We start from the raw sequence: 15648 nt of genomic DNA, 5'->3' as shown, positions 1-15648 counted from the left end.
TCTTCATTACGTCGTCGGGAAGGTCCCAATCCTTACATGTCAGTGTCTCAGAAACCGTGTTTGAAGGCCGAGTGTCTTGACCTCTGCATGGAGAACCCAACCTTCCTCTTTCGAGAGAAGATCCTCTCTTTGTGGAAGACTTATTGGAGGGCAGATGGACATGTCCAGAAGGTCCGGGTACCACGTCCTACTGGCCCACTCCGGAACAATTAGTATCATGGTTTCCCTGAACTTTCTCAACCTCCCGATTGCGCGAGGAATCACTGGGACTGGAGGAAACGCGTACAGGAGTGGAAATTCCCAGTCCACCACGAACACGTCTCATAGAGCTCCTCTTAGAGGAAATTCCCTTGAGCAATACTGTTCGCACTTATTAACGGGCCTGTTAGCATCCTCCCCATTCCCATCGAGCCCTATGGGGGCTCGAATGGGAAATGTACCAGGTCCGGGTTCCTTGAATGAGGAATAACCGGGCCCTCCAAGGTTGGAATGGCCCGGTAATTCCTCATTCAAGCAACCCGGAACCCGGTAAGGGGGTAGCCATGGCGCTAAAAGCGGCATGGTTACCTCCTTCCTCGTAATGAGGCCCAGGGTCTTTTTGGGGTCCTTGGTCTCGGACGTCCGTCATGTCATCCTGTTCGAGATTTGGTGAAGCCCTACTCCAGCCCATGTACTCCGTGACCCTGTTCATCTGATTTCTATAACCTGAATCAGCATGGTCTGATGGGTCAGGTTTCCCAAACTCCAGCTCTGGGAATGTATCCAGACCACTGGCAGAGTGAATGAGTTACAGAGGTCTTTCAACTTAGACTCAGGGTCAATTAGCTCTTAAAGCACTTCTTTAGTGCCAAACCTCATCTGAAGCGCTATCCTCATAAATGGAGGACATTGACTTAAAAAAAGTCCTTCGGTACAGGTTTGAATATTTGTTCCTGTACCGTTGAATGCTTCGATGGAATCGAAGACACAGTCGACGGCGCCGTCGGCAAATCTCTCGATTTCGGAGTCGACGCAAAAGGCGTCAGCAAAATCGAAGACTTCGACGTTTTTTGTTTCTTTGCCAGTATCGGAGGTGGCGTCGACTCACGTGGTCAATGCCTTCGACACCTTTTTGTTGGGTCGAGTGTGTCAAGCCTCCGGTTTACTACTCTTCTTGCTCCAAGTAGTTTCAGACCTTCCTGTGTCGTCCAACAGAGCGACCGGGGTCTAGCATTTGCTAGACTCTTAAGGGGGTCGAGGACGCGTTCTCAAAGATCTGCATTATTTCTTGCTTAAAGGCATTCCATTTACTGGAAGAATATGACCTAGTCGGACATCGTATATCCTCGGGAGAGGTACCCGATGACGAAGAGCGAGACCTGTGGCGTCTCTTTTTAGCCTTCTTGGAAGTAGACTATGAGGAATGTCTGGATCGACTCCTCGATCGGGACCTCTTTGAATGTTTATGTCGAGTGGAGTCCTTGGACTCCGCAGACTTTTTATATTTCTTTGAAGAAACCTTAAAAGCTTCCCTCCCACCGCTAATTTACCTTTGCGTTCACAGAGTGTTTTCTCAGTCATAGACTGACAGGACCCACATCTTCGGTTCAATGATTGGAACGCAAACCCCAAAGGCAGTTCTGGTTAGGATCAGTTAGACATTTTCACCCCGCAGTTGACATTTATTAAAGGCTGGCTTTGGGGTCGAAGTTGTCCAAGAAGAAGAAATTTTTCCTGAAGAAAAAACAAAGCGCGCCGTTAACTCTATGCGAAGCTATTGGAAAAACGGAACTGAAGCCAACAGACGCGGCACAAGCTACATATACTGCTGGTGACGTTGACACGTTACGGTGGCCCTCTAGGGACAACGACACCACGACATTGTGCACCGCGCCCTCTGCCAAGAAAAGTTTTCTGAAGCAGCAAAGCTGGCAAAGCGTATATCAAAGATGAGGAATACGTGGGAGGACACAATCCATTCGAAGGTGGGATTTAGAGGCAAGACAGCGCAGGAAGACTCTGCTGTAGTTTGCTGCTGCAGGGGAGCCTGAATCTGGGATGAGATACCGAGAGGAACAAAGGCATCACTGTGAGGAGAGTCCAGCTTGCATTGTCGGGGCGATCTCCAATCGTTTAAAGTTTGTGGAAGACAATGACTCGCTCTGGACTTTATTTATAAAAGGGAGAATTATAAAGGACTACCCTTTTAACCAAAGGCCCAATCGAGCCATCGCCTTGGACTTATGGTTTGACGAATGTTCAGTGCTGTTTTCCCGAAGCTGTAATGCCCAGAGTAGCCTGCGAGAGCAAGGAGTTTGTAGGTATCACTTATCTCGTCGAGAGGTAGGGCAGGCAGGCTGGGGCTTCATAAGTCTTTTACACAGAATGGCTGCACTATAGGTCATAATGACATTCATTACTCACATTCACATGCTGTGCATATCGTCCAACTAGTGCTAACCGGAGAGTATTGCATCTTTTTTTCAAAGATCGAAAGGGACATCGACATGGGTGTCACTGTAAAACTATCCCCAACTTAACGTGTAGTGTCCCCAAAATGGTCCCACCGGTTGTTTTTTTCTACCGTGAGTGAGCCTTATAGTCTGTGTGAGTGAATACAGAAGAGAGAAGGTATAAGATGTCTATGTTCCATCTACTCCAAAGAGGGGAGAAGGATGGGCGCATGTGAATCTAAGCAGATACAAACATCCGAAATACCATTACGTTGAGTAATGTAGGTGTACTGATGCTTGTGGATCTGCTTAGAGTCACATGCTGTGCATAGACTAGCGAGCAGTACCCAGAGATGGTGGTGGGATGTGTGAAGGAACAGTAGTAAAGAGATATCTTAGTACCGCATGTCCCACCTGAGAATCAGACCTAGAGTTTGCATCTAGGCAGTAGTTTTGTGTAAAGGTGTGACCGGAACTCCAGGTTGCTGCTTTGCAAATAGAATCTAGAGTAACATTTGCAATTAATGCTTTGGTAGCCCCTGTGCCCAGAGTCAAGCAAGCTCTAGGCGTGAAGGTTAGATCTCTCTTGGCAAGAGAGAAACAGTGTGATGCAGCCAATTTAGAGACAGGGTAACCTTCTCTATCAGCTGCCATATAAACGAAAAACTGGGTCGTTTTCCTTAGTGGCTTTGTCTTTTCCAGATAGTAAATCACTGCTCTCCTCACATCCAGTGGGCGGAGGCTCCTTTCTGCAACGTTAGTGGGGTTTTGGAAGAAGGTGGGCAGTTCTATGGGTTCCATGTCAAAGTCGCAGCAAAAATGGCTGTGAAAACAAAATATTGCGGCAAAAATGCCATGTTTTTTGCACCACAATCATGTAAAGGATGCAGGGACACCCCTGCAACCTCTGGACCCATTATACCATTTAAGGGGTGCGGGGGAAACCCCTGCAACCCCCACTCCACTTAAATGTGGTAATGGGGTACACCTTTACCGGGTGAAACCACAGCATTTCTGCTAGTTTTACAAAGGTAGCGGGCGCCCCTCTCTCGCAAGAACAGACATGATAACCTTTTGCATTTCTGCTGCAGTTTTTTTCCCAGCGACATTTTTTGCTGCAATTTCATTACCGGATACCTTTCTATGGACTGGTTCACATGGAATTTTAAGATAAATTTGGGTGCAAAGCGTGGGTCCGTGCGCAACACTCCCTTGTCCTTGTGAATCATATTGAAGGGGCCCTGAACTGAAAGCACCTGTAGTTCAGCAACTCTTCCTATAGGAGGTGATGGCCACTAGGAAGGCAGTCTTGTAATTGAGTGCCTTAAGGCTAGCCTTGTGTTATGGTTCAAAGGTAGGCCCCATTAGTCTGGCAAGGACAACATTCAGATCCCATCCGGGAGCTGGGTTGGAGATAGGGGAATGAATTCTCTTTACCACCTTGCTCTGGGACCTTGTGTAAACCAAGAGAGCCGCAAGTGGACCTTCAGAGAATTGAAAACCAGTCCTGAATCTAACAGGGGAGTTAGGTAGAGGACAATGTCTTTATTTAGAGCGTTCAATGAGATTAACGCCTTTGGTAACACACCACTTACTAGAGTGGCAATGTCTGGGGTTAGGTTTCTGTGACTCTCATAGTATGTCCATGCATCTGAGGGAGATGAAGGTGCCTAAACTCTAGGACTTCAGGAGCCAGGCTGCTAACTTGAGTGTTTGGGGGCATGGATGTAGTGTCACTCCCTGATCTTGGGGCAGCGTGCTGTAAGGGCATGGCAGTTTCCTGGGGGGGGGGGGTGAGTCACATTGCCATGAGATGGGAGCACCAAGGCTGGCTGGCGGGTCCACATAAGGGCCACCGGAAACATGGTGACTGGTTCCTGGTGCATTATGTGCACTATTCTGTTCAGGAGAGGAATTGGGGTGGGGGAGGGGTGTAGGCAAATCTCCCAGACCATGTATTCCAGAGACTGTTCTCCTCGGAACAGTTCTGTGGGGATCTGGAGGCATAGCTTGGACATTTTCCAGAGTGGGGAACAAGTCGATCTCTGGGAAGCCCCATTCTGCAAAGATATGAAGTAAAATGTCCACTTGTAGCCGCTACTCGTGCTCTACGAGTAGGGGAAAATCTCTTCTGAATTTGTCTGCCAGAGGATTGAGTTCCCCTGGAATATGTTGCGAGAAGAGGAACATATTGTGTTTGAGTGCCCACTTCCAGATGTTCAGGTAGTACATGGCCGTGGGACTGTCTGTGGGGACCAGAACAGTCTTCCCCTGGAGGTGTCTCTGGAAGACCTTCAGGGCCTTGAACATTGCTAGCAGTTCCAACAGGTTGATGTAGTTGGATGCTATTGCTGGAGACAACATGCGCTGTGAGAGAGATGTATCTGTGGTGAGAATAGGTTTACTGAATGGGTGGTGAAGGGTTTTCCCCTTAGGAGGTACTCTCTTGACCACCATTGCAGAGACTGAACGAGGGCTATTGAGAAAATCAAAAGATCGTCCCACTGGCCGCTGGGCTGGCACCATTGGCTCGAGAGCCATTCTTGCATGGGGTGCATGCGCAGACGAGCGTGAGGGACTAGGGAGACGCAGGAAGCCATCATCCACAGCAGCCGCATGGCTTTGTGTACGGTTACCTGGGGACTGGCTACATAGTAAGGGATCTGGAACAGCAATTTTTTGACCCTTTTCTTTAGAGGAGAAGACGAGCCCAACTTCGGTTCGAATTAGAGGCCCCAGAAATTGTTTGACCTCGCTGGGGGTCAAGCTGGATTTCTTGTTGTTAATAGAGAATCGTAGGTTATTAGCCAGTCGTCAAGGGAAGGATAGACTGACTGTGCAGGTGAGCCACCACTACCGCCAGTACCTTTGTGAACACCCTTGGGGCTGAGGCAATGCCAAAAGGGGAGAACTTTGAACTGATAGTATGTGTCTAACATGAACCGAGGTATTTTCTGTGTGCTGGCAACATCTAAATTTGAATGTATGCATCGTTCAAGTCCAACATGGCCATGTAATCCCCCTGCTGCAGCAGTGTGAGATCCTTTTTAGGTACAAGGAAGTACACGGAAAAAATACCCTCGTTTACCTGGAGAATGGGGGATGACTTTGATGGCACCCTTTTCCAGCAGGACCTGAACTTCTTCCAGCAGGATGCGCAGGCGCTCTGGCGACAGGTGTCTGCTTCAAGGTGAGTGGCAGCAAGGTGGTGAGAGAAACTTGATGCAGTACCCGTGGGCAACAGTCTTTAGTACCCACTGATTGATGTGATCCCCCTCCCAAGCGTGGATAAATGGTGACATGTGAACCCTCCCCCATCCCCTCTTGGCTGGGGAAGCGTGGGAGGTGACCCGTACCGGCAAGTCACTTGGAGGAGGCTGAGGACCCTCTGGAAGCAGAGTTTCTACCTCTGCCCTTACCCAGACGAGGGGTCTGATACTGAAAATTGCCTGGGGACCCCTGTCCGGAGGACCAAGGGGCACAGCCCCACACCCCCCAAGCCATACTGACCCTGGGGCCAGCAGGAGAAGGATTGGCCAAGAAAGGACTGGCAGGTGTTGGTGCCGCTGCGCTGATGAAAGGGTTTAGCTGAGATCTGGCTGAGTGACTTTAGTGTCTCATGGTCCTTTTTTTGCCGTTTCCAAGGTGTCGACCACCTTCCCGAATTAGTTGGATTCCTCCAAAGTCTCATTAATTAAGAAGACTTGTGTTTCAGGTTTGAACCCAGAGTTCTTCAGCCAGGCATGTCACTTAAGCAGGGTACCCAAAGTGTTCTTCAGGATATTCTGGGTAGCTTGTCTGCCTTCAGCCACGACCGCCAGCAGCAGGAGTGATCAGGTAGGCATTGGAACTTCCCGATGGCCCCACTGAACATAAACATAGCTCGCAAGAGCGTGGTGCTGTTAGCAATCCTCGTGGAGTAAGCTGCAGAGGCTGCGACACGTTTACCAAGGGCGTACGATTTTTTACAATCCTTTCTGGAGGGGATTCTGCCAAGGACAGCGGTACCCCTGCCTGCTTGAGTTTACAACCTCAATGGTGGTTACAACCTAGGAGCCCGGTGTGGCTTGTCCCCGTATGTAGAGAGGATCCAAGGGGTATTTTCCACACAGGGATTAACTGCCTGTGTAAGGGAAGGAAAGAGTAAGGAAGGAGCCAGGCATCTTTTAATGGAATTTAATAAAGTAATGGCTTGGCTAACCGGAGTTTTCTCCTTGAGGAAGTTTTCCACAAAGTAGAGTCTGGGGCGGCTTTGTGCATAGCAATTTGAAAATGGTCAGCTGCCCTTTTTAAGAGGGAGTTAAAATAGCATTTGGTCGTCAACTGGCAACAGATCTCTTTGCAGAGGAGTAGTGGGAGGATACAGACAGAGGACGTCTTGGTCAGTGTTATGTGGCGGTGTGTGCCACGAGCCCTGGACCTCTGCCTGATCCCAGTCTGGATCTTGATAGACGGGGTCTTGGTCATAAAGGTTAAACCCTCCGCAGGAAAACAGCTTGACCCGGGTCCTTGGGGTCATCCTCAAAAGATAGTAACGTGGTGTTCTTGTGGTTACTCCAAGGAGGGAAAATGGGCACCAGGGGGGAAGGATGTTTCCGAGATTAAGAGGGGATGGGGCGCGAGTCCACTTCCCTAGGTCTCTTCAAGGCACTGTCATACTGGTCCGAAAAGTTGATGAACTCTGCCATCATAGTCATACACTCCTCAAACTTCTCCCTGCTCCATTCTGAGGAAGCCTAGGGGTCCTAGGGCAGAGGGAGGTCTGCAGAGAAGGGGTGAACCCTTATGCAAGGCCTTAGAAAGAGGTTGGGGGGGCTCAGAATAGTCCTAGGGAAGAGGGGGCTTCCCTGCAGTTCCCAGCAGTAAAAAAACAGTAGCCGAATGCTTCTCATGGAGCTTTGGGAGCATCATCACCGGCCTAGAGGGTTTCAGCACGTCTGTAGGTGCTGCCGCGATCAACAGCACCACCGCCGGTTTCAGTGTTCCAGCGCCTTTGGATGGTAGTGCGTCAGTGAAGTTTTAAAGGGAACCGCCTGTACCAGAAGGTGTAGGCCTTGGTAGTGGTTGCGTGGAGGGCGCTGAACTACGAGGTTCGGAAGGCTTTGCCGAAGTCTTCGACGGGCCTACAGGCATGGAGGCCTTTAACACCGGAGGGACCTTGTGGGTTGTGCGTTTATGAACACGTGGTGTATAGGTGCCCTTGTCGCCAGGGTGTGATGTCCCCATAGCAGTGCCGGCGGCATGCCCATCAGGGCTGGGGACGGACACATGGGAGTGTGTAGGTTCCTCAGAAAGGTTGATTGCTTTCGAACCGGAGAGATGGCTGTTGACTGATTCCTCGTTCGAAACTACAGAGCCCACGGGGAAAGAGACTCTCGGCCTGCATAGCGAAGGCCGCCCACTGCTTAGTCTGCCTGTCCTTCAGTATTTTAGGCCAAAAGTGTTTACAGGCCTTACGCGAGCACTCGCCGTGGTTGTGAGGAAGACACCTGTTGCATTTAAGATGGGTGTATCTCTGGGGAAATTTGACATTGCAGAACGGGCACAATTTAAAAAGGAGTCCTCTCCAGAGTAGAGGGGAGCGGCTTCCAGACCAAAAGTAAAGGAAGACTGTTTGAAAGAAATACATTCTCAAAAGAGAGAAAAAGAAACCGGGCCCACTCTCCCTCCTGCAAAGGCCAGGCCTGAAGGCCGAGGCCATGCCGTCAACAGTCGCCAAGCAGTCGGGGTTGACTGTCAGCGAGAAGGAGTCCCACAGAACAGCCATAGAGAAGAAGGTCAAAGTTGACTAAACAACTGTAGGCCGTGGAAATAGATAGGCAATCTAAACTCTTACGAGGTCCACATAAGCCACCAAAAAACAATCTGTTGGAACCACGACACACAAGGGATTTTGGGTACACTACACGTCACGTTAGGGATAGTGTTACAGTCACGCCAATGTCAAAGTCCCTTTCGATCTTCGAAAATAATATGCAATACCCTGCGATTACCACTAGATGTCAGCCTATATGCACAGTATGCGACTAAGCAGATGCACACGAATCAGAAATCTCATATTGCCTCGAGGGAGTCTTCCTCAGTCCATGCAGCGATGTTGATTAGAGTAGAATTGATTCACGATGGAACAAATGTTGGTGTTAGATTAAATAAACGGCAGAGGGCCGATGGACTGTGATGGGCCAGTTAACGCAACCATTTGCTGCTAGCCCAATACAGCACCTGCTAGGGAGGGGGTAGGTTTGGGAGAGTAGGGAGGCCTGGATGCCTCAAGGTCATCTAATACTTGCATCTGGGGATTGTCATTGCTGTCAAGAATAACGTCCACTACTTTGCGCAATATATATTTCAGCTCACACTGTTCTGCTGCAATATTTGTACCAAGTGTTAGTAATGCATCAAGTTTGGCTAAAATGTTTGTTTGTTGGAGGCGAGAAGGTGGTCTGAAGAGCCTGGGAGCCAAACGAGTCATTATCTAAGAAAATGGACTCCCCTTCTTCACTGTCGCTCTCGCTGCTGGAAGAATCAGACGAAGATACCAACTGTTCTGGATTAGGACTAGCCAAGCGGCTTGAGCCAATTATGTTGTCGAAACTAAACGAAGTGGGGCCCAGGGAAAGTGGAGGCAAAGGTTGAGCAAATATCCATTATTATCGATGTTCGTGTCAATAGTGTTGCCAAAACAGAAGAAGCAGAAGGGAGTACTTTCCTTCAATTAAGGTTTTACCAGCAAACTCCCCCCCAACATAAAACAGTGCTGTTGCCACCTTGTAAAAGCCTGTGATTTTTGGTTGGGGTGTTGCTGTAACGACGGGTGGCATACTTTTGTTTTTGCTTTCATTTTTACAGTCCTTTTTTACTTTCTTGGGACAGGGCGCTTCATTGACACCACCCCAATTTTTTACTGGGCTGTGGGTGCGCCAGCCCATATTGGGCGAACCGCTACGGAGACTGTGCCTTCGAGGGATGTTATTTTTCATGTGTGTAAATTTCCTACTATCCAACAGTCACCAAGGCCAATGAGTTTATAAGCACTTACCGGAGGGCAAGACATTCTGACCTCAGTGGATCGGAAGTGCTGCGTTTTGCATTTTGGGTTGTGGGTGTCCTCCAAAAAAAACCAAGAAGGGCTGGGTAGAGAAGGGGTGAACGAGGAGGCTATTACGGCCTAGAATCACAAAAGCTAACTCGGCTGGGTCAGGCAAACCTCACCCACAACACTGTAAACATCCCAAACACCAAAAACACTCCAGGCGCTCTGCGAGTACTAGGGATTATGTAGTAAGAAAAGGCTCTACCACTCAGCTGGTTGATAGCAGTGGAAGAAAGGCATAGTTTCCAGGCTCCGATTCCGGCAGCAGGTTCCACCTAAAACACTCCATGCACATCCAATACATTCTTTAGACAGAGGGAGGGTCCTTGACCTACATGTAATCCCATACACTAGAAGCCACAATAAGCTACTGAAAAGAAGCTCAAAGAAACTCCACATGAATTGTTTAACACAGTGGCCCTGGAGGATTCAGTCCCAATGTGAATCCACTCCGGGGCCGTTCCGGACATCGGTCCTTTCCCTTAAACAGCCAAGGAGAATGCAGTGTGCCACATCTTATGCCACATCCTACTGTGCAGTAAGACGGCTCAGAAATTGTCAATCAGGAGCAGGGCTGCTGTGGCTTTAGGCAAAAGTCAGGAGGAGACATTTCATCACATCAGCCAAGGCACCTCAACTGCATAACATAGGATGTAGTGGAGCTCGACAGATTCATTCATAGCTACCAATCAAAAACAGATCATAGCGCCTGCGGCCCAAATAGCTTGGCTTGTGCAAGGAACTACCATGGTAGAGTGGTTAGAAATGTGCCCTCTCCGTTTCTCTTCAGTAAAAAAAAGAAATGTTATCGAAGAAAACCAGGCAACTCAAAACAAGGGTGCAAACGAGGCTGAGAAATGTGTTAACCAGATCTTTTGGTGACACAGCAGCTCTAAGAACTCAACTACTATTACTGTTGTTCAGTGTTATGCATTCCACTACTGTGCACCTCTGGGATTCATTAATGACTATCAGACTCACTTACGGTCCCAGCTCACTCTATCGAGAGCTATCCCCGTCGGACACATTTTCTCAAGATCTACTAGCAGAGTGACAGGAAGCAAACATTTCCTCACACTGCAGCAGATACTGAACAGAGGCACACAAGAAGCTATGGATGGGAAAGAAGTTGGAGGAGAAGGGAGAGGTAATCTACTTAGGCCTTTGGCCCCATACTCACCAAGCTGTTTGCATGTGTGTTCTGAGCAATGCTTTCCCAGGTCTGGAAACTCCATGCTGCTGTTCTGTCAGGATTCTCTACGCACCTGCAGTACTAGAGAGACAGGAAGTCAAGTTAGGCGCAAACATATGCATACGTGTTCGGTTTTACATAACAAAAATCTGCCTGTTAGTCCAACTGGTGTGGGACCATTTGTAGAGTCAAACTGGTGTGGGACTTTACAAGACTTCTCTCTTGGTATTAGGTAACCCACCTTTTAACATAGTCCTTTAATACACGAGTTGGTAGAGTGACTGAGCAGCCAGGCTTATCTTAAGAGGGGCAATCTGAGCTGCAGAGCTTTACAATGAAATTAGCAAATACATGTATCCAAGTAAACTCTTACACACTTAAAGCTATAGTATAAATATGTATATATACAAACAAGGATAATTAGACAATCTTTGAAAAGCAGCAAATAATAGTAATATTACATCAAAGTTAGGATTTAGTTCAATAAGAGCAATAAAAGTAAGTGAATAAAACTTTTCTTATGCTAAACATGTTGCAGCACACTGAGTGTCTCAAGGCGAGTTGGTCCTACCAGAGCAAGGGAGGAAGTTGTCCCTTGCAAGTCTACCCAGTCTAAACGAAAACGGGGTCAGCACAATTGCAGGGATTGACTGGGCCCTTCGCGGTCCAGGACGATGCTGCAGGGTGGCTTTCGTCCTGGACAGCCAGCCAATCAGAACCGGTTTTACTCAGGCACATCTAGAGACAAAAGACAGGGAAGTGTGGGGACACCTCATTCACTTCCTGCCTTTCCAGACACACTGGAGCCTGGACGGGCTTCAAGGCTGAAGCCTGCCAAAGGCAAAATGCACAAAGGACCCAAACCGTATTCAGACAACAGGAGTAACAGCCCAGCAAGAACTGACAGACAAGAAATGTCGAGAAAAGAAGACGGGGGCCATTTTGGGAAAATGGTCACCCATGGGTGCTGGACTGCAGTTGAAAAATCAGCCTGCAGATACACGGCACAAAGGTAGTAAAAAGGAAACCACTGCCACCAGCCATTTAGGTTAGTGTAACAAAAAGTTACACTAGCGAGATAAGGAGTTAAAAGGTATCAACCCCCACCCTCTGAACCCCTCCCCCCGCCAGCGCTCCATTGGGTGGTGTATGTGAGACCCACAAAAGAAAACTTTAAGCAAGACGAAAGTCATCTTACTATTCTTGGGAACAGTAGTTCACCCATGAAAATGTATTTAAACATTAAGAGAAGTCCAAGGGACTCCTCAGTGGCACTGCACAAAAAGTGCTGTGGGCAACCATGTAAAATGTAGATGCCTATGGAGTTTACTAGACCCCATAGGAACCAATAATCCTAGTCAGAAAAACACATGAGGGAGTGGGGGGAAAGTCCCACTCACTCATGAGTGAAATTAAAAAGCCATGAGTCCAGCAAAAGAGCTGGGGGTCTCTAAGGTTAAAGGGATTGGCACAGAAATTAACATTCTCCCCATCACCTCTGAGGGGAACCAAGAAGGTAAATGCACTTCTCACAAGTGGGGCACACAACATCCATTCCACAGTGGCTGCCCCAGGAAGAGACGTGTCCTACCAACCAGGTTAAGGAGGGGATAATCCCATGGTGCCCCACAAGAGACACATGCCACGATACAGAGGTTTGTCAGGATCGCAGACGAAACCATATTTATTCTATAATAAAAATTGGAAGATGATATTGTTCACAAAACCTTAGGCTGGAAAGAAACCAGGAGGAAAACAGCAGAAACTGACCGATGGGATTTTGTATTTCTTAGAAACCCTCAGTCACAGCTTGGAAACTGCCAGAGGGGGAGTTTAACAAAGACCTTGCTCTTAAACACAAATAAGGAGGAAAAAGAAAAAAAAAGCATCTTCCATAAAGAGCCAGGAACTTGTATTTTATAAAATGTATAAAAGCACCTTTCGCCAAAGGTGCTGAACAATTGAGGAGATTCCAAAAACACTACAAAACAAAATGGTTCAAATGTGGTATGACTGAAGGTTCACATCAGCAGAGAAAGCAAGCAAAGAATTTTAAGAAGCAAGAGACGAAACAAGGTAGTGTTTAAGATTTGTTTGAAAAATGTGAGAGGGGAAGAGTGTTCCAATGTTTAGGAGCCAGGAGAAAGGAGCGAAACAAGACGTGGCACAAGGAGGCTTAGGAACAGTAAAAGAAAAAGAGTAGGGAGGAGAGGAAGGGCGGGGCCAGGCCATGAGTGCATTTGAAAACTATCGAGAGAAAGTGATCCGAATTTTGTAAGTAATGAAATTGAGCAGGGAGGAGGATATTGGGGACCGAGGAGGTAAAGAAAAAAAAAGGAGGCGGCCTGAAAAGTTGTAGATAGAAGGAAGAGGAAGAAGGTGGGAGGCAAAAACACCAAGCAGTAAGGATGAACAGTAGTCGATTTGGGAAATAAAAAGAGAAAAGAGAAGTTTTGTAGCGTGAAAGGAAAGATAGGAGTGAGCATGGAAAATGTTGAACAGAGCATAGAAGCAGGAGCTGGCAAGAGAGGAAATATGAAGGGAGAAGGATCAAGGATAACGCCCAGGTTGCACGCTGAAGCAGAAAAGAAAAGAAAGAGGACTGTCCAGCCCGGGTAACGGAATACGTCCACTGCTAAAGGTAAGAGTAAAACCATTTGAGAGCAGACCCAGAGATACCCAAAGGAGAATAGGGAGATAAGAAAAAGAGTGCTCCACAGTGTCAAACGCCGAAAACAGATCGAGAAGAAAAAGAATTGAAGAAAGCATGGAGTGGCGGGGAGTGAGGAGAGAATTAGCAACATGGAAGGCAGTTTCAGTGAAGTGAGATGGGCGGAAACCAGACTGCAAACGATATTGTGCCCCAGAAACTTGCAGATGGCCAAAATAACCTGGTTTGATTGTCTCTTGGAATCTTCACCAGCACTCCTAGCTGCTCTGCTTTCAGTTTGGTTCTTCGACATGAAAAATCAAACGTCAGGTGGGTTCAACTTGAACCCTCTAAACTACTGGCTTCTGTATCGTTGACATGGAAAATTAGAAGCATAGAGATAGTAGGCTGAAATACATAATGTTTATTGTTTTCAGCTGAATTCATCAACTTTTAAAATTTCATTTAAGTTCAACCTTATACAAATTTAAAACAATAAAAGATACCATTTCAATTGCACATTAAAAGAAAATATTCTCATTTCAGTTACACATTAACTCATAACTAAAATTGGCATGTAGACATTAAGTTCAGTAAAAGAAACAAAACAAAAATACTTCCATACAGTTAATTTCGTTACATCTATGTATGCTCTTTCTTCCAATTTTACCATTTTAAAAACATTAATCGTAGCAATCCTCACAGTTATCAAAAATACAGAAAAAATCATTTGACATAGATATTCAGGAGACATTTCTCAGTACCCATCAAAGATGGAAAGGGAGGGGGGGGGATGGTTTGTGTGTTATTTTGTGAAATCAATAAAAAGAGTTTACAAAAAAAAAAAAAGATTTTTTTAAATGATTAAGCACGCAAGTTTGCTAAATTCGGACATACTGTCAATAAATGTTGTAAGGTCAGTGCTAGCAATTCTTCGTAAGGTGACATACATTCAAAAAACGAATGTAACAGCCAAGGAAAACAGTTTATCAATCGTTGTGTTGTCACAAAGCAATTACCATTCAAAAGAGCATAAAATACATAATCGTTTCACTTTTGCAAACCCCCCCATTACCTGTGAAAGCATTACAAAAAGGGCAGTTTATGAAAGGTCAGTTTCAGCACTGCATAATACAGCAAATGGATAAAGCTTCTCTTTGCAGGCCATTCCATCCTGTGCTCCTTCAAATGCTCGGATTGGGAGGACTCCACAAGAGATGCAACCTCCTCGCTCTGGGGTCATTTTAGTTCTGGCGACGTCTTTAGACTTTGATTGTTGCCACAGTGGACTCTTAGCCTTAGGTTTAAGTCTTTTAGTAGTTTTGCCTATGTGTTAAATGTGCCTTCAACCAGTCCCTCACTGTTCTCGATTGTAAACCAGGGTGTTACATTAGCCACATCTCTTCTGTGGACTACACTCCAGAGACCTATTTTTAAACAAAGAGCTTGAGGGGTAGAAGGTTGACCTACCTGTAAACAAGCTTTTCAAAATCAGACTTTCAAGGCAGGCAAAGGTTTGCAGAAAACCATTTGATAGCTTAAAGCAGAGATGAAGGGACTGCCTTCTTAGCTCACTCCTGGATGCCTACTCCTTTACCAATAGCTGGTGTTAAGATCGGCTACCGGCACTCAAGAGAAGGGAACTGTTAAATTTAACATCTTAACACACGGGCAAAGTACTGGCTAAAGTACCGCTTTCCCGCTTGCACTCTGCTACGCTGCTGGATTCCACTCCTTTCACTCGTTCCTGCGAACTTCAAAGAAAGCGCACTATCAGCTACTGCTACAGCTTCCAAAGTGATTGACATTTTTTTTCTCACTAATCCCGCCTCGCTTTTGCAGGGATTGGCTGTTGGTACTAGCCTATTGTAGCTTGCTAGCTACATATTGCTCGGGCGCGCGCACAGGGGCAACGTTCCGACTAAAGTACCGCTTTCCCGCATTAGCTGCGGTCTGCTTGGAATATTTTATTCAGTATTTGCTGTTACTTTCTTATGCAACTTCCTTGTTTATACATGATACTAATTGTTTTTGTCTTTTGACCTATTTCTTTTTTTCGTTTTCTTTTGGCATAACTTACATTATTCTTTCCACCCGCTTTTTTTCCCCTTTTTTCCCTTCCTTATTCAGGCTATTTGTTTATTTGTTTAATGAGGAATATTTATTGTTGCTTTTTTTTTTTAAATCTATTGTTCATCTCTTTATACAACAAATAGTGTTTTTTATGATAAATTACTGAATGGTGTTTCACTTTTACAAACTTACAACAAACATGCCTAAT

At 46.5% G+C, this 15648-nt stretch overlaps 1 protein-coding gene across 9 annotated transcripts in view; it reads right to left on the bottom strand.

Moving 5' to 3' along the window:
- LOC138489237 (AN1-type zinc finger protein 2A-like) overlaps positions 1-15648 on the bottom strand; it is a 422968-nt gene that overhangs the window by 373536 nt on the left and 33784 nt on the right. For all 9 annotated transcript variants that reach the window (XM_069616923.1, XM_069616926.1, XM_069616928.1 and 6 more), the window contains exon 2: positions 10706-10798. In XM_069616923.1, the coding sequence (XP_069473024.1) occupies positions 10706-10760 (55 nt within the window). In that variant the 5' untranslated portion in view covers positions 10761-10798. The remainder of the gene's footprint in view (positions 1-10705; positions 10799-15648) is intronic.

This window comes from Ambystoma mexicanum, chromosome 9 (assembly GCF_040938575.1).
Source record: "Ambystoma mexicanum isolate Mex_15411 chromosome 9, UKY_AmexF1_1, whole genome shotgun sequence".
Lineage (NCBI taxonomy): Eukaryota > Metazoa > Chordata > Amphibia > Caudata > Ambystomatidae > Ambystoma > Ambystoma mexicanum.
Note: the sequence above shows the minus strand (reverse complement) of the source record. Positions and strands in the feature narration are given on the sequence as shown.